General features: G+C 37.3%; 1 protein-coding gene across 1 annotated transcript in view; it reads right to left on the reverse strand.

Annotated features, from left to right (window-relative positions):
- The window catches only part of LOC149829882 (uncharacterized), a 31,435-nt gene extending 16,414 nt beyond the window's left edge, over nucleotides 1-15,021 (reverse strand). Inside the window, exons 1-2 of the mRNA XM_090016133.1 lie at nucleotides 14,761-15,021; nucleotides 13,903-13,983 (exon numbers count right to left, since the gene is read on the reverse strand). Coding sequence (XP_089872259.1) covers nucleotides 13,903-13,941 — 39 coding nt within the window. The 5' untranslated portion in view covers nucleotides 13,942-13,983; nucleotides 14,761-15,021. The remainder of the gene's footprint in view (nucleotides 1-13,902; nucleotides 13,984-14,760) is intronic.
- Between the last annotated feature and the right edge of the window lie 5,417 nt (nucleotides 15,022-20,438).

Here is a 20,438-nt window from a genome sequence, read left to right on the forward strand (position 1 = left end):
TTCAAATCTGGTTGGTGTGAAGAATATTCACATTAAATAGTCGTGAATCTGCAACTTTTTCAGAGATCTGATCACAGATCTGAGTGTGGTGAAGATTTAAAATTTTTGTCATGGACCTGCGTACTTCTGTTACTCTATATTAAATTGTCGTGGGTTTTTTTTTATCTTTTTATAGATCTGACTCATCTGAGTGTGGTGAAGACTAGATATCCTGTTCAGTCGTGGCACTACATACTTCTATTTGTGGTTCACTCATAAATGGTTGCTTTGAAGAACATGTTATCTTCAATAGTTTTTTTTAATTGTCTGGTTGGTTCAGATCTGATTGCAGATCTATTGTCGTGATGAAAACTTATTATAGTAGTGGATTTGCACAGTGTGGAAGTTTATTGCAGCAGCACTATTAGTGGTGACTACTGAGGAAGTGGTATTCAGTATGGGTGACGTCTCGAGATCTGATTTCAAGAATGAGGCTATTGGGGAATATAAAGCCTTTGCAAATCCTTTCTCCTATGGTTCTTCTGTGAAATTAAATGAAACTAATTATGCACGGTGGTCTAGAACTTTTATGATGTCGGTGTCTGGACATCGTAGAAAACATATACTGCTGGAATCAGAGATGATAAAATATGTCATGGATCATGAATAGCATTGAATCTCATATTGCAGATGGCTTAATTTATTACAATACAACTAAACAGATGTGGGACACTCTTCGAGATACGTACTCTCAAGAGACCAATGTGAATCGTATTCTACAAGTTGAGCAGGAAATATATAATTTACAGCAAGGTGATCAATCGTTGGCCTAGTACTATGCCTCTGTTAAGGCAGGCTTTAAAAGACTTAATGCTCACAGGCCTCTGTGTTGCTCAAAATAGAAAGATCATCAAGAACAGACTATGGTTGCTCGGTTCCTCACAGGTCTATCATCAGAGTTCTCAGTTGCAAAAGTTTAAATGTTGACCGGGTCAGATGTTCCTACTCTCGCTGATGCATACAATCGATTGAGTAGACTTGCCATCTCTCTTCCATAATCTCAACCTACATCTCAGTCATCTGCTTTAGCTGTACCATCTAGTTATGGACGAGAAAATATTATGCATGTTAGAGGCAGAGGTCGTGGAAGAAGTATGGGAGGTAAAGGCAAACTCCAATGTACCTATTGTGGAAAATCAGGACATTTAGAAGATCGTTGTTGGGATAAACATGGACGACCAGGTTTTTCTCCATTGAAGCCAAATGTTCCAAAAGTTAATATTACAAAACTAGAGGTGGAGTGTGAAACCAATTCTCCTAGTGAATCTATCACTCCTAGCCGTGCAGAATATGAGGAGTTGGTTTCTCATCGTTCTTCAAGTTCCTCTTCTCCTGTTGCTGGTGTGGCCTACTCTACTGGAGACCATCTTTCTTCCCATGATAGTAAGTGGATTATTGACTCTGGTGCATCTAGACATCTATGTGGAAACTCTAAAAAAATTTCAGATCTAAAGGCTATTACTGCACATCGGGGAGTCTTATTAGCTGATGGGAGTTCCTCCCCGGTTATTGGTCAGGGAAATGTCTCTATATCCTCTTCCTTGCAGTTGAAAAATGTCCTTCATGCTCCTTCATTTCCTCAAAGTTTATTATCAGTGAGTTGCCTTACAAAAGAGCTAAATTGTAGAGTGATATTTGATCCTATGTGCTGTTATTTTCAGGATTTACTGACGGGGAAGAAGATTGGTGGAGGCTATGAAGAAAATGGAGTCTACTATCTACATCACCCTGTGGAAAACATTTATGCTGCAGTCGATTCTTCCTCTAGTCCTGTTCAGTGGCATCGTCGTCTCGGGCATCCTTCGTTATCGAAGCTTCGTCGTGTCATTCCTCAAATTTCGTCTACTACATCATTCCAGTGTGAAGCATGTCAGTTGGGCAAGCATCATCGAAGTTCATTTCCTTCTAGTCAGAGTCAGTCCAGTTATAAGGTTTTTGAACTTTTTCATGCGGATGTATGGGGTCCCAGTAAAATTCCTACCAGGACCCAATGTCGTTATTACCTTGTTATTGTTGATTTTTCTAAGTTGTCTTGGGTGTTCTTAATAAAAGAAAGATTTGAAGTTCCTAGTATCCTCAAATCACTAGTTATTGAAATAAAAACTCAATTTGAATCTGTTGTCAAGATTATTCGCACTGATAATGCTCTTGAGTTTAAAACTAAAGCTCTATTGCGATTTTATCGAGACCATGGCATTCAACCCCAAACCACTTGTGCCTATACTTCCCAACAAAATGGGGGTGGCTGAGCGAAAACACAGGCACCTCCTTGATGTAGGCCGCATCCTTATGATTCAATCCAATGTTCCTACTTCATATTGGGGTGATGCGGTTATCACAGCTTGTTATTTGATCAACCGCATGCCTTCATCATCCGTGGAAGACCAAATTCCTTTGCAAATCCTGTATCCTAATGTATCTCTCGTCTCTCTTTCGCCCAAGGTATTTGGGTGCGTTTGTTTTGTGCACAGACTCGGACCTGACCGTGATAAATTAGCCACTCAAGCCACTAAGTGTATGTTTATAGGCTATCCAAAGAATCAAAAGGGGTATCGATGTTATGATCTGATTTCCCGTCGGGAGTATGTCAGTGCGGATGTATCTTTCTTGGAGTCTATTCCATATTATTTCAGTACTGGTGTTCAGTTGCAAACCGATCAAGATGACTCCTTTCCTCTTCCTATTCCTCCTTTTCCTTTGGAATTGATGCCCCCATTACCGAATCCAACTCCACCTTCAACTCCACCTACCTCACGGTTTCACAATCCTCCATTGGTGTATGCGTGTAGACCTCCACCTCCTCCAGAGCCTCCATCCTCTTCTCCCGAGGTAAGTGTTCCTGATAGCAATGACATTCATGTTGATGATAACAAGCCAATAGCTCTACGAAAGGGGACACGACAATGTACCTTATATCCTATATCTCAGTTTGTGTCAGATGCTAGAATTGGTAATCAGATGAAAGCATTTATCTCAGGCTTATCTGCAGAAACTATTTCTCTGAGTTATCAAACGGCCGTTCTCGATAGCAGGTGGAAGCAAGCTATGCAAGATGAAATGGACGCTTTACTATCTCAACAGACATGGGACCTTGTTGATCCCCCAGTGGATGCGGACATCGTTGGATGCAAATGGGTATATACCATTAAGTCAGTGTTATTAAAAACGCACCTCAAGGCGCAAAAAGCGCGCCTCGCCTCAAGGCGAATGCCTTGAGGCGCAAGGGTAAAGCGCAAAACCCCCGATGCGTGCGCCTCATAGGCCTTGAGGCGCACGCCTCGAGGCGAGGCGCACCTCAAGAAGAGGCGTATACGCCTCAATGCATTTGGTCAAATGAGGGTCAAAACCCTCATTTGACCAAAAGTTAGGGCTTAAATAAACCGCCCCGACTCTAATGAGGGTGAAAACCCTCATTTTTTTCTTACGCCTCTTTCTGTCTGGGTTTTTTTCTCACAACAGTCACACTCTCTCGGCTCTCACAGCGTTGTCTCTCTTGTGGTGGAGCCCCAAAACAGGTACGCTCTCTCATGTGTTTTTTTTTTCTTTCTCTCATTTTTTCTCACACAACCTCGTTTCTTCTTCTCACGCAGCCTTTCTCTCATTTTTTTCTCACACGCAGTCTCCTTCTCTCTCATTTTTTTAACACGCCTGTGTAACTGTGCATGTGTGTGTGTAACATTTATATCTAAAGTTGTACATAGGAAGGAATGGAGTCTCACTGTTATGCTCGGTTTTAATGCAGATCACTTGTTTAAATGGATTTGTCAGACCTTATAAGTATACAAAAAGAATGTAGCACATCCCAAATTACCTTGTCTACCCCATGCTATAAGTTGCCTTAAGTTTTAAATATTTAAGATGAACACCCCATCTTTTCAAGGGCAAATTTCTCCAGAAACTATGGGTACTATAGACCACGTAAAGTTGATGAGGTCCATAGCTTTTAATTTGTACTGATAAGTTCGAAAACCAACGTCGTGTATTTTTTTGGAGCACAGATTGGTTATATCATCCTCAAGGATCAGTGAATTCTGGTGTTGAGCTGAATTTGAAACAGCGTACACATACTGCCAATGAATTTGCAGTGTCCCCATTGACCGCTCTGGCATCAACCCAGAAAGAATCAATTTAAACACCAAGTTAGTCTTTATCAACCGATAATGGCAAGACGTTCTAATGTGTTTAAGATACAACTCACCTTAACAAAACTCCTTGCATCGAAAAAGTGAAATCAGAAAGGCCATTTGCAAATGTCCTCAGATACCTGAAAATCCCGTTAATAAAAGTTGATGTACCCTATCCAGGCCAATTGGGTAGACTGTTGTTATACCTGTTTGCAAACCCAGTGTAGGGAATGCTAGAAACTTACTGGAGGTAATTGCTACAACTTGAGGGGCTTAAGTCCACCCATACAACACACAAAGCTCCAGTTGAGTGCTACCGGAAGAATTTCAAGGATGACCAAAAACATGAAAGACACATTTGGGTATAATATCTGAGATTAGAGAACTTAGTGACTTTGAAATGATATTCACACAATTGATCACAAATATATTTACACAAACACCACATCTACTTCACTGTCTTGCTCATCTAAGTAATCGAACTTTCTTGAAGTACAACCAACAGCAGTTTTGCATCAACAAGAATACACGACCCTGACCCTTTCCCTTTACCTACTCAGGGTCCAAAGAAACAACAAAAATAAAAAGGAAAGAATTAGTAAACTTGGACAAAAAAACAGCAGTTGTTGCTTCATCAATAAAGCATTTCTTATTTATTTATAATTTTAGATAATTTTTATAGTTTTTTTTAAGTTTTAATAAAAAAAAATTGAGGCTTACGCTTTGCGCCTCGAGGCTTACGCCTCGCCTCAAATTTTGACGGGGCTCCTCGCTACGCCTCAACGCTTTTGACAACACTGCATTAAGTACAACTCAGATGGTTCAATTGAAAGATATAAGGCCAGGTTAGTAGCAAAAGGTTATACTCAGACATATGGTGTTGATTTCTTTGAGACATTTTCTCCTATTGCGCGGATGGGCACCATCCGTCTTGTTCTCTCGATAGTTGTTCACTATGGATGGAGTTTGTGTCAACTAGATGTGAAAAATGCCTTCCTATATGGGGATCTGTCTGAGACAGTATACATGCAACAACCTTCTGCGTTCGAGGTTGAGGGGGAGTGTCAGAAGGTGTGCAGATTAAGAAAGGCGATATATGGGCTGAAACAAAGTCCTCGTGCATAGTTTCAAAAGTTGTTTGATGTGATGTCAAAGTTTGGTTTTGATAGGTCAGCGTCAGACCACTCATTATTTATTAAGAAAACTAACTCAGGCCTAGTCGTTATGATGGTATATGTGGATGACATCATCCTTACAGGAAATAACATGAAAGAGATTGCAGCTACAAAGGCTCATCTTCAAAAACATTTTGTTACCAAAGACCTTGGTCCACTTAGATACTTTCTGGGCATAGAAGTGGCCAGGAGCAGTGAGGGAGTGGTTTTGTCTCAACGGAAGTATGTGCTTGATCTATTAAAAGAGACAGGAATGTTGGGAGCTAAACCCGTAAATATTCCCATGGATCACAAAGTTCATTTATTGGATGAGGGGTCAAAACCTGTTGATAGCAGGAAATATCGCTCGTTGGTAGGAAAGTTACTGTATGTGACAGTTACTAGACCTGATATTGCTCTGGCTGTAAGCAAGGTTAGCCAATTCATGGACAAACCAGGGTTACCGAAAACGCATATGCATAAGGGGAAGCGTGCTTCCCCGAGACGCGCTTCGGAAGCGCGAAACGCGGCGCTTCCGAAATGCACGGGGAAGCGCACGTAAAAAAGAAGAAACGCGTCCCCCTTTAAAGGGAAGGGGATCCCCGTTTCATGGGGTACGCGTCTCCCTTTAACAGGGGACGCATTTCCCTTTAAAGGGGGACGCATTTACGAAATGTCTTTTTTACCTTTTTTAAAAACGAAATTAACACGTGAAAAACAAGAAACTAAAAAAAAAACCGAATAAGGGTAAAACAAACATTTTAAAAAAAATCGTGAAAACTTAATAACGAAGGCTCTCAGGGTTTTGTTTTTCACCTGACTCTCTCTCTCTCTCTCTCTCATTTTCGGCCACCGGCGACCTCCTCCTTTGTTGACATCTGACGATCGAAGACCTCCTCGATCGACGTTGGCAATGTCTCTGTTCAGGTATGTTCTCTCTCATCCACTGACGTCCGACGACCTCTCTCTTTCGATTCACTCTCCTCTCTCATCCACTATTCTTGTGTTCAGACTCTTGATCCATCAAAGTGATAGTGATATTCATGTATACCTCTCTGAATGGTTTGTTTCGTGAGTAGCAAGTTGTAGGGATTCAGGCTGATGAGAAAAGCATTGGTTTCCAAAATAGGTTCTGAATGGTCTTTGTGTCTTGATTAAAAAAGAAACCCTTGTTGACGATGGTCAACCCACAAAGGCATAGCTAGGGGGGGGGGGGGGGGGGCAGGACTGGGCTGTAGCCCAGTCCTGCCTCCTGAAACAGTTAAATTTTTTTTTTAAAGCCCAGTCCTAGCCCAGCCCTGACTGTAGCAAATAGTTTGATTTGTCCATATGAAATAGATTTTTATTAATAATTGTAGCCATTTTTTTTTATCTTAAAAAAAACATTTTGAGGCGCTGCCCCCGAACCCCCGACTATCACACAAATTTTTTTTTGTTACACCCCTTGTTTGCCCCCCCCCCCCCTCACATGAATCCTAGCTACGCCACTATCAACCCAAGACTTGCAGGTTGTTCTGCATGAGAGCTACAACACATGCACCAGCCATGAAAGTTCAGACGATAAAAAAATATTAGACTGTGATACGTGGAATCAGCGAGCGCAGTTACCATAGATATATTGGTACACCCCCTGTGATACGGGCTTTAGACTCGAATGATCAAGATTGTTTCCTTGTATAGACTCGAATAGGGGCTATCGCCCCCTTGTATAGGAATAGTTGTGGGTACACCCCCTGTGATACGGGCGGAACACTGACTGTCTTTGCTGATTCGGGTATCAGTTTTCTGATTTGGGTTTTAGATGAACATAAAAAGATCTAATTTCTTTTAAGGACTTTTGTTGAGATTTTAATTATGTTTAAATTAGATATGTTGGTTTAAATGTTGATCTGTTTGTTTCTTATACTAGGTTCACGAATGATCAAGATTGTTTTTGTTTGAAATAAATTGATTGGCGTTATAGATTTTTAATATGCATCCTTCTAAAATGTGTTCACAGTTTCACACTGATTATAGTTAAATCGATTGATCGATGCTTGTGTTCCGATGTTTATTACGAACAGGTTTTCAAGAATCATATATAACCTTATGGGTTTTATACACAAATTTCGCTATATGCATTGAGTATTGGACTCTTAGCTGATTCATGTACTGATTCGTTAAATTTGATTTCATGGGCATATTCTGATAAGAATAAATAGAACTACTATGCAGTTCTTTTTAGATTGGATTTATCAAGCTTCTACCTATTTGTGATTTCCTGGTTTAAATTAAATTTGTGGTGTTTCAAGTTTCAACTGTCATGTTTGTTTGAGATTTAGTTTAATTAAACTTGAATTTTAAGGCTTGATGCTTTTCTCTGTATTCAATACGGGTGTTAATGCTATTAGAAAAAGGAAATCTGATTGGTTTCATAGTTCTGAAATTTAGATTGTGACTGCGAAGCTGTGTGTGATACATATTGTCTGGATTATTTTAAGAAATGAGCATGATTAGTTTATGTGCGCTGACACTGAAGTTGTTTAGTAAACCCCATGGTATTTTACGGGAATTCGATTGCAAGGGACGTTCATGGTTCACTTTGGGTCTCTTTTTTTTTCCTTTTGTTTTGGCATTCCACTATCCATCTTTTGTTGTTAATAATAGTTTTTTAAAAGTGTTCTAAAATGATTTCTATACTTTTATGATGCAGGTATATTTGCCTGTTCTTTGCTTCGTTAATGACCATCACGAGCTATGATCACGATAATTATGATGACGATGATGATTCTTTGTACAATTTGGAGCGTGAATTGTCTAGTAGTGTTGGGAAGGACAATGCAAGAAAGGGCAAGACCAAGAGCTCTTCTGATTGTCCATATCAGTTTGAGGACAATAATGAAAATTGTTTTGATGAGGAAGATGAAGAAAAATATGACTACTATTCTGAAGATGACCAAGATGATGAACCACCTAGCATGCATAAAAAAACAGTGCTATGGCGCCATGTATTGAAACAAAAGAAGAGTGGGCAAGGAAAGCAAGGTGGAACCCAGGTTTTTATGTACAGGCACTGCAAAAATATTTATCATGGGTCATATACTCGAGTTTTTGCACATCTCATGGGATCTTCAAAGGGACAAAGTGTTGGGATTGCCTTTTGCCCTGTAGTTGCAAAAAATGCAGAATTGGCAAAAAAAATTAAGAGAAAAGTTCGCAGAGTAGAGGTTTCATCAAGTGCATTTGAGTTGAGAAGATCAAGAATTGATAATCCTAAGAAGCCTATTAGTATGACTATATCATCTAGTGGAAGCCGAAAAACAGTTGATATTCGTGATACCTTTAAAAAGGTAAAAAGAAATGATGCAGATCACAAAATTATCAGATTTTTGTGTGCAAATCGCATACCTTTCAATGTGCTTCGATCACCATATTGGGAAGAGATGATATTTGCAGTTAGTAAAGTGTCTGGATATAAACCCCCATCATATAAAAAAGCACGAACAACGTTGCTTGACAGTGAGAAAGAGTGTGTTCACAAAGAGTTAAATGAATTTCGAGAAAAGTTTGAAGAGTTTGGAGTTTCCATTGTCTCAGATGGTTGGACAAATATCAAGAACAAACACTTGATAAATATACTGGTCTCAAACTATTTTGGCTCGATGTTCTTATATGCAAGCGATTTTTCTAATATGCAACAGTCAGCTGCAAATATTGCCGAGTTTTTTGAAGACGGGATTTAGACTTGTGGGGCCTTCTAATGTAGTGCAAGTGATTACAGACAATGCAGCAAATTGCAAGTTAGTAGGTGAAGAATTAAAACAAACGTATAAGTATATTTTTTGGTCACCTTATGTTGTGCACACACTTAATTTGATCTTTAAGGATTTGGCACATGAGTTTCATTGGTTTGGAGAAACATATTTGCAGAGTAAAGAAATTGTGAAGTATATTACAAATCATTCAAAGGCACTAGCAATCTTTAGAAGCAATGAAAAATTAGAGTTAATAAAGATTACAAAAACAAGGTTTGCTTCTTTGAAGCGCTTGCGTGATGTGAGAGAGAGCTTGAGGCTCACAGTAATTTCAGATAGATGGAGTGAGTGGAAGCAGTCATGCACGGATGAAACTATGAAAAAAAGGGTTGTTACAACAGAAACAACTGTTCTTGACATACGTTTAGCATTATTGATTACAAAACCCATATATAAGATGATTAAATTTTGTGATCAGGAAGGCCCTATAATTGGTGAAGTGTATGAAGTCATCGACAATATGTTGGGGGAAATCAAAGACAATCTAAAAGGACAACCAGATTTGTATGAAAAGATTCATAAGATTGTTTCAAATAGATGGGATAGAATGAATGTGCCTTTCCATAGTCTAGCCCACATGCTTACTCCAAAATATTACGAGTCGGAGTATCTCAAGATCCCAGCAGCAGGAGGGGTCAAACGAGTTTTTCTTGGTAAAAATTTTATTCTATCTATTTAATAAAGTTTAAAGTTTAATGATTTAATTATTTTATTTGCATTTTCTTGTTATAGTTATTAAACATTTTTTTTGCAGAAAAGGATAATGATATCTTAGACGGTGCAATCCTCGCGCTTGAAGTGATATTTGTTGGAAATGAAGAGCTATCTACACTTTATAGGTCACAACTTATGGTTTTTGGATCAAGAAGTGGAAGATTTAGCCAAAATGCAGCAATAATAGATGCACTGAATCCTACAATGTCGATGCTTAATTGGTGGCGTTTTTATGGTGGTGATACACCTGAGTTGAGAGCATTAGCCATTAAGGTTTTATCTCAACCTATTAACACATCTTCTGTAGAAAGAGTGTGGAGCACCTATAGTTATATTCACAATGTTAAAAGAAATAGGCTCAATGAAGATCGTGTTGATACCTTAGTGTATATTCATTTCAATCTTTGATTGATTGACAGGTATGATTAAATTATGTTGTACTTTTGTTTTGGTATTTTTTTTCTTTTTTTTTATCATTGATTATTTATTACCATTCATATTTTATATTCTTGTTATAAAAAGGTGCAACAATCGCTACAAAGAAGGACCTAATCGAAAATGGGATATCAATCAAGAACTTCCTATTGTAAAAGAAAATACGTTGAGATTAGAGGACATGCGTTGGAGAGATTTGGATGATACTGCACAACAATCAAGCACTATTTCCAAATCCAAACCCAAAAATGCACAAACAAGAGCTCCATTACCTCCAATAGTACAAATGAAGTTGAAGAAGATACAAATTAATCCAACAAAGCTAATAGAACTGCAGATATACAAGAGCGACCATCAGTTCCTTAAGGTCGGATTGATCGTTTCTTTAGCAGAAGACCTAGGCAAGGTATGTTGATATTGTGTTTTTTATATTTTAAATTATGATTTTTGAACATTTTAATTTTTTAACGTATTCATTATAGAAAATGAAGGAAGGAACAGAAGACATGGTCGTAGAGGACAAGAAACACGTGATGATACAGAAAGTCCGCGATCTATTGCTGATTTGAAGGGGAAGAGAAAGATGACAGATTAATGAACTCTTGAATTATTATCCAACTTAAAAACTTTTATGTTACTTTTTTGACATGGTCTTGTAATATTTTGTTGGTTTGATATGTCCTTTTATTTTGAATCTTGCATGATGAAGTGAAGTAGTGGATTATGTTAATTTTAAGTTTAGAGTTTAGAACTTTGTAGCTTATAATTTGCAGTTTAGAAATTTATAGCTTAAAAATTTAACCATATCTCTATGTAATCTTTGAGTTTATTGATTTCTCATTTTCTATATTACAGAGATGACAAGATTTACAACAATCACAACATCAAATAACAAGTCATTTGATTCTTTCGTTGAAAAAGGTGCACTTTTTAATCAAATTTAATTGTTTTCTTAATGCATTATTTAGTGCTTGCATGCATTTGTTAAATGGTTGAAACAAAAATGTGAATTATGATCTCTTGATGTATGATTTTTTAAATGCTTGACAGTTGCAATATGATGCATTTGTTAGATAATTACAACTTATATTATTTATTGTCTTAGATACATGCTTTATTTTGTTAATGATGACATAAATCTTATTTTTTAATAAAATAAAAATATATAATATTATAATTACATTTTCGTTTCCATTTCAATTCTTATTCGCTTCCCTTTCGCTTTTCACTTGAATCCTATGTCGCTTCCTTCTTCGCTTCCTAGGTCGCTTCCGAGACGCTTCCTAGGTCACTTCCGAGACGCTTCCTGGTTCGCTTCTAAGTCGTCCCGCGCTTCCCGCTTCCTAAAATTTTAGAAGTGTCTCGCTTTCCGCTTTCGCTTCCCGTATTGCTTCCCGCTCCTGCTTCCTCGACTGGCAACTCTGGGACAAACCGACAGAGATACACTGGAATGCTACAATGATGATACTCAGGTACTTAAAATCTTCTCCTGGAAAAGGGTTATTATTCAAGAAAGAGGGTACCCTGGAGGTAGTTGCTTACTCTGATGTTGATTATGCTGGGTCTGTAGAGGATAGGAAATCTACCACAGGATTCTGTGTATTTGTGGGAGGTAACCTAATCTCTTGGAGAAGCAAGAAGCAAATCGTGGTTGCTAGATCGATTGCCGAATCAGAATATAGGGCTATGGCCCAAACGGCGGCTAAATTAATGTGAATTCGAACTGTATTGGCCGATATTCAAGTGAAGGTTTCATCGCCTATGGTGATGATGTGTGATAACAAGGCAGCTACATATATAGCCAATAATCCTGTATTTCATGAGATGACAAAACATATTGAAGTTGATTGTCACTATATAAGAGATATGGTTCAAGCTGGACATATCTCCACCAAGCATGTGATATCTGAGGATCAAGTTGCAGATATTTTTACAAAGCCTCTTGTCAGGCCCAGTTTCTCAAAATGTTGTGGCAAACTGAGCCTGATTGATATCTATGCTCCAGCTTGAGGGGGAGTGTTAAAGATAAGTCGACCACTTTAAAGCAAAGTTTATTTAGTCTTAAGGTTGCTTTTGGAATTTTATACATAATAAGGGACTCTAATGTAATTTTGTTATCTTGGCTAATCTCTATTTAAACTTAAGGAGATTAGACCTAATTGAATTAACCGAGTTCTTTCTTTTCTCTTTCTCGTTTTTTGTGCATCCTCTGAGCCTCAACTCCTACATTGTCAAATAGAAAAAAGATTTAAATTTAATTTTGAGAAAGTCTAACTTTTGGAATAAAGAATTTTGAAGAACTTTTAAAATTTTCAATGTTTTTTATGCTAATAAAGGATCCATCGTCGGTAAAAACATTATTTTGTGTTGAATTAGTGCATCACTCGGAAACTAAAGAGGAATGTAAAGTCATATGAAAGGCTCCAGAATCCAAAAGCCAAAAAACCTTACCAGGAAGAGAAGATGTAGAGACTGTAGCACTGAAAAGAGAGGAAGTGGATGAAGGGCCTCTATGATTTGAGAGAACATGGTTCCAATAGATTTTGAATCTTCATTGGTCTCGTTTCTTTCTTCGTGAGACGCTTTCACGAATGCCACATTTTTTTGTCTTCTCTTCCTTTGAATTTGATATAATATGGCCTAATATGGTCAAGTTATCTACACTTATGACAAGTCAATATAGTTCTTTTTGTTGTCATCATATCTAGACTTCCCATAGGTTTTGAAAAATATGGTGGTTTATAAACATTTGTATTGGCACCCGGTCTTGAGACAACCAACACATTATCCTTTGTCTCCTTAGAATTAAACATGAATCTTAATCTTGTCTCCTCAATACATACTTGAGCCAAGACTTCATGTAAGGAAATAAGTTTTTCCCTGTGAATAATATTGACCCGAACTTGTTCAAATTCGGGTATAAGACCTCTAAAGAATTGGAACAATTGTTTCTCATGCTTGTATTTCTTCCATTATTTAGCATCACTAGGAGTTTCCCATATAGGCTCAAGTTTGGCTAATTGATCCCAAATCCTCTTGAGGGTGCTATAGTATTCCCTCACAGTTGTCACCTTATTTGCAATTATGAATTTTATCCTTGAGATTCAACTTATGAGAAACATCTTTTTGGGTATACGTTTGTTTAACATATTCTCAAGCTTTATCAGCTCTTTCAAATTCAAGTATGTCGAAACATGGTTCCTCAAGCATACTACCTATGAAGAGGAAGAGTAATTTGGCATGGCCTACTTCCCACTCTTTATAGGCTTTTTTATATTTAATCATAGCCTTTTATCTATCAATTCTCTTAAGGCTCTCTTCCTTCGATTCACCATTTTCTTCAATAACTATTTTTGTGATAATTGGTTGTGGTTCATGAGTAGCCATCAACAAATTGCCATGTGGTGCCTAAGATGGTGCAAAATCATACTGGGTTGACGTTGGATACAGTCAACCCGAGATTGGCATTACCCAAATTTCATCAAAAAACTAGCTTTAGTTAAAGAAAAGAAATTGTCATGAACCAAAATGATTTTTTCAATTTTTTCCACAATATTAAATTCCATATGGACCACAAGAAGGAAAAGAAGAAATTCACTCTGCACTATTTCAAGAAAGAAATTGCAAAGAACAAATACATGCCTTTAAATTTCCACTGAAAGGGCGTGAGACAGTTGTCATTTCTCTATCCCCAATCTGATTTAAGAAAACTTATCTGCTCCCCTGCACACAAGAGTGCATCATTTAGAAGTGTAAGAATGGCAGTGTCCAATCAACCTAGAAGCTTATTAGCAATAAAATTACATTTCCTTTGAGCAATAAATATCCAAAAGCACCAAATCTTTTATGTGCACTAGAAATCATACGAAGTGCATAAAAAAACTGCCATCGTTATGTCATGCTTCGTAACATGGAATACAGATTATCGATTACAATCTTAAAATTAGTCTACCTGAACGTGGAATAAGTTTCATTCCACATATTGCCATCCTAAAACAATGACACTACTAACCAAAATGACCATACCAATAATGATTCAGATATAGAACACTACATAGGGTGATCACAACAAAATTATCTCAAGCATAAAATATCACAAAGAGTAATCACATAAACATCGATTCGTTGACACTGTCTTAATTGAAATAAGGAAAGTAACCAAGTAAGGTGCCAAACAAAAATATGAGACGCAAACTAACAAACAGTTTGTGGGCGACAAATAACACATCAGGAAACTTGGTCCTCATGTATTTCAAAATCCACTTTTCTCACTTCAGTTCATCATCAAAGATGAAATGGTGATTTTGGGCATGTCTCGAAATCTGCATTCACCACACCAGTAAGGCAACTACAGAGCACCACAAGAACCACCTTCTCTACGCAGAAACACAGCAACCCAAAGAAACTTCTACACCCATCAAACACAAAACTCTTTGACGCCTTCTCTCACTGTACGGAAACGACCCCCCATTCCCAGAGAGAGAGAGAAAGAGAGATTACCTTGTCCAAGAGCTCGTTTGGGTACTGACGAGGAGGCCACCGTAAGAAGAAAAAAATATATATATAAAGAGAGACTAAGGCGCAGTACGGTCATAAGCACGTATTGGGCTAACAGCTAACATTATTCTGAAAATATTTTTATTATTATTTTTTTTAGGACGAAAGAAAACCCTGAACCAAGGGCGTTTGTTTGGGGACCTTTCTTACGGAAGAAACTCTCTTTCTTAAGAAATAAGGCATCTTTCCCCACGAAAAGGAAAACAAGATAGTCTAACAGAAATATGGTAGAACCTACATAATAAATGCAAAAAAAAAAACATCTTTCCCGTCAAAATGGCTCTTCCATGAAAAAGCACTTTTCCTCCCAAGTGGCTCTTTCAATGAAAAGAAGCTTTTCTTGAGTGGAAGAAGACATGTAAATTCTTATATTTTTTAAAAAATATCACACGGATTTTTTATTTTAATAAAAGAAGTTTTCTTTTCTACTTTAATATCTAAAATTATTTTTGTTGAAGCATTACTAAAAACCATGAAAAACTATTGCCATAGCATGTTTCATCGTGTCACAGGAAGAAAAGATGGCTGAAATAGCATGTCCCTGTGATATAGGCTTGATTTGTGAAATTGAGTGGAATTGGAATCCCATTGCATCAAAATTCTTCAATCAAAGACATAAAAAGCAAGAATATTTCAATCCCACGAACCCAAACATACCTTGGGTAATGTTTAAATCATAGTTTGAAAACTCACCGGGTCTAACCCAGTGACTGGGTTGTCTCGGTCCGAATGGTTCAAGTACTGGGTCAAAATCTAGTATACTCGCTTGTGTACAAAACGGCTGTCATGCCAAGTTTAGCATGACTTGTCCCAGTTTGCCCATGACTCAGCCAAGTCGTCCATATATATACATATATGATATAATTCATATATAATTAAATATATTATATGAAATATAATGTAAATATTATGTATATTATATATAAATATATGGTTATACATGCATTACTAATATTATACATTGAAATATTATAAAAAAGATCATATAATGCATATTATATAGAATATATTAATAACATATTGTAATATATATATATATATATAATAAAAACTTAACATGACCCAATCGAGTCACCAAGTTGACCCAACCGAGTGATGAGTCACTGGGTTTTAAAACCATGGATTAAATGCTCTGATCTCAAAGTTTCCTGCAGGTCAAAAGCCAAATATCCAATCTCCACTTTTTGAATATTTGAAATTTTATTTTTTATGCAAAAAAGGCAGGATCCATAGCATAATATGAGAAAATCATGTCAGTGATATGCATGAAATTTCACCATGGAAAGGGTTATAAAATCTTTGCTCCTGAGATTGGGTTTGTAACGACCCCAACTCATACCTATGAAAAAGTGGCAATTTTTTTTTCCAAATGCGAAAACATTCTCAGAAACCTGAGGCATTTACATTTACAACACATCTACAACCACAAGGGATCTTATACTTATCTTTCAAACCAAACCAGACTTTATTTATTAAAGTGCATAGAGTCTGAGATATAAGCAAATAAAATGTAAATAAAGAAGAAAGAAGAGTTATGTTGTCCAAAAGAATCTACCAAACAATCGTGTAGTCCCCTCGTAGCCCCGCTCAAAAGCAAGTCGCCTCACTGAGTCTCTAAGGCTGCGAAAAAAATAAAAGTAAGGGTGTCAGAATCCAAAGAATTATGTGTACGAAACCCTCTAATTAAACAAATAAGTAAAAGAACATAAATAAGATTCATATAATATTTTAGAGGAATATAATTATGACAAATTTATAACTCAATTAATTATTTAAGCAACAGAGAACAAGTACTAAATAAGAGGAAACCATTACTATCAATAGAGAACATCAATTATGCATTAAAGATATATTATCATATAATAGAGAGCATGCATCATGCAATCACCTATATAACACAAGTAAATATACATGATCTAATGCATAGCAAAAATATGCATGATTTCTATGCACATACATGAATAAATTATTATTTTTTATTAGAGTATTATTTTCATATGCATGTCCCTATTAAATGCACACAATTTAGGATCCTTTTTTTATTATCGTTTCTCACAGATACTCCAAACGGGTAAAATTTTCTAAGGTGAAGTAGGGTTCTCAGGGTAACTTAGCACACAACTTGTATTTTATTACTAGGTTTCAAACTTAGCCCTCGACCAAAACAGCCTTGGGAACATTAGACCTCCACATCTAATGTTGGGATACTAGGGATATCCATATCCACAAGTGTTACTTTCTTGGTATAACAAAACAACGACTGTGTCTACACACCACCCATAGGTAAAGTGACGAATTCTCCCTAAAATCGTGGCCAGAATAAGAACCTAAATATCGGGTTCAGGAGTAGCAATAACGCACACAGAGTTTTAGCATTCTCATAGTTTCCCAAAATTGCAACTCTAAGAGTTCCATTCTAAAGACGAGATATCTCAGAATGCAAATTACACTATTATCTTTCTTTATCTTGTTATTAATACTCATTCATTAATTTGCAATTCAACGTACAAAATTAGTAACACAAGTTCACATATCCAAATGTGAGGCTCATCACGGAACCACAACCCATGAAAAACATAAAACAATGCAATATAGTGAAACAATATTAATATAACTTTTGCAATGCATTAAAACAAGTAAAGAAGGAGCAATCAAAGCTTAAGGTTCACACAACCCATAATGATCTATTATTTGATCATCAATGCATCATACGCAAAAATCATAACATGTCATATATGCAATAATGTCAATGTGCTTTTCGATGCACATTCATATATGTCAATTTAATAATATGCATGAACTACAACATTTATATGCAAGTGTTCACTATTCATGTGCATGTGCTTTCATGTAATCATTCTACATACATGCGTTCATTCATGAATCATTTCAATTAGAATATATGAATATTCATGCATTTGCATATATGCAAAAAAAATACATCAATTTCATGTATGCACATGTACCTGAAACAAACTTGAAATAACATATTGCTTAAGCATGTTGTACCCAGTCAAAGCATGTGAAAAATTCCATTCTTAGCATGTATCAAAATACATACACTTAACAAAATCTAGAAACTTAAAATACACAACTGAACACACCATTTTTTTTAAAACATGTGACCCAACCAACTACCCAGTCGGTTGGGTTTGGAACACAACCAAACCCACAGAACCGACCCAGTCAATTGGGTCAGTCCCTCAGCCCAGCCAACCCAATCGGTTGGGGGCTGACTGCCCCATGGTCCAACCAACTGTGAGTTGGCTCGGGCCCAACAATTCAAAAAAAATTATTAATATTTTTTTTAAGGACAACCCTGCCCAACTGAGCCCACTTGGCTAGACTCAAGAGGTCCAACAGGCACCCGACTAGGTATTTCCCAGGTTTGGACAATAAAACAAACTCTTTTTCTTTTTTTTATTATATATATATATATATATAGGTCTCAACATCCAGCCGACCCAATCAGTTGGGGTCCAAATCAGGCCTAGCTGACCATGGTCGGCTAAGTCTTGTCAGACCATAGTTGGGCCTGGCAGGATACTGCCAGCCCGTACTACTCAATCCAGGAGGCTGGACTGGGCCTGACCAAACCTTGCTTGTAAAACCCACAAATTTTAAGGAATTCTCAATGAAATAAAAAAGGTGCATTTGTGTAAAATAATATGATTTTGTCAAATTCAATGCGATTCCAATGCATATGGGTTAGTTCGTGCAAATCCGATAAAGAACACTCAAATTTGGACTCAGATTCAAACTTCAGTGAGATCTGAAGATCTGACCCCATTCACGAGGTTATTTCAAAGAATTCAAATACTCCAGGAATATAGCATGAGATACAAAGCACATTACATGTAAGTTAGTGTGGAGACAAGAAGAATCAAGAAAACCCGTATGGAAATGCGAAAATCTGCCAAATAGGGAAACGTCCAGAGTAAGCATACATGAATGTATTTTATAAAATCAAACAACAAGTGGTGAAGGGGTGTTGTGGTAGGATGCACTGTTGTGTGGAGCCGCAACCCCAGTTCAAAACCTATTGTGCGCACATGTGTGGGAGAAAGGAAAAAAAGAAAAAGAAAAAAAGGTTTTCCCTTTTTACATGGAAACCAGAGTTAAACCAAATAGGTTAAATACAATTAATTTCGCACTCTTTGCAATGGAATTGAAGTTAGCACAAGTGGTGGGGTTTGTTGCCCCTCTGGTGGACGACCATGGTTCGAAACCCCCTGTGCGCGGAGTCTTTTTGCATAAACCACCTATGATTTTTACCATGTTGAAAAAGGTAAAACGTGGGCTCAAAAGAAACCCTACATTTTAGCCATTCTCCACCAAAACCGTGAGAGGAGTTGCTACTCCTCTCACTTTGCCAAAAAATTCAGAGAATCCCATGTATCATGGGATGAGGGGTACCACAATAGAGGAAAAAATGGTAGAAGTTAGAAAATTTAACACATGGAGTGAGGGACATTATCGAAAGAGGAGATGGTTCCACCAAAAATTGTGGGATTGAGGGAGATGCACTTGAGTTGAGATTTGAAAATCCACCTAAGAGGGTAGAGATAAAATAGGAAGGAAATTTAGAAATCGTGAAACACAATTTTCTAAACCCTACTCTCTCTCTCATCGTGCTCGACCCCCCCTTTGTTGGACGGTGAAGGTATTGCTCCTCGTGACGACATGTTGCTCCTTCGCGAAGAAGAAGAGTCTTCCTCGTTAGCTTGAAGCTCCAAAAAGGTAAGGGGCACTATCTTTTATATGTGGGTGTTTAATGCCCTGTTGTATGAATATGTTGCTTTTCCCTTCTGAACTCAAGCGGAAGGAGACGTTCCTACTACGGTAGTCACGAGCTGCGATCATGGCTATTGTTGGCATGGGGTCAAAGCCCGGTTGTGAGGGTTATTTGGAAACCGTTGGAATGGGTTTTCAACCACCTAATCATGTTGCACTCCTTCACGTGTTGCAGTCCCAACATGTTGCAGTCCCACGTGCTGCACTCCTTCACGGTTTTTGATCGCCCAATCGTGCTGCAGTTCTGTAAAAACATTGTACCCCTCGGCTTTTGGTTGCTTCAATTATTTCTCTCTCTCTCAAGCTACTTTTTGGGTAGAGGTAACCATCAAGAGTTTTATGGGTACAATCTTTACTTGGATAAATTGTTTCTTCATGCTTTTGCATGTATTATGTAAGTTGGTTCATTGTTTGCTTGGTGTATTATGTGAGTACGAAGGTGGCCGTAATACTTGGTTATTCCACTTTTGATGGTAAACATCAATCAATGCCTATTTGTTAAATGTTTTTGTTGATCTGTATTCTTTATTTCATTGTTTTTTTTTTGTAATTTGGGTATATTTGGTTCTTGTATTTTTATGATTGATGATGAGATTAGGTTATGCCCGCCAAATGTTTGAGTAAATGCCCAAAAGCATCATTTTAATGGATCTTCTTGCTTTTTCATGTTACTTGGTTGAATTCATTTGGGTGATTATATGTGCCACCAAGTGCACACAGTAGTTATGTTTTCCAAAACGATTAAACTAGTTATAGTTCAAGACTCCTGGTTTCAAGATATTGATCCAAATGTTATTATCTAAAAGGAAATTAGGAATTTCGGGTTT

Source organism: Nuphar pumila, chromosome 8 (assembly GCF_984573655.1).
Source record: "Nuphar pumila chromosome 8, dmNupPumi1.hap1.1, whole genome shotgun sequence".
NCBI classification, from domain to species: Eukaryota; Viridiplantae; Streptophyta; class Magnoliopsida; order Nymphaeales; family Nymphaeaceae; genus Nuphar; species Nuphar pumila.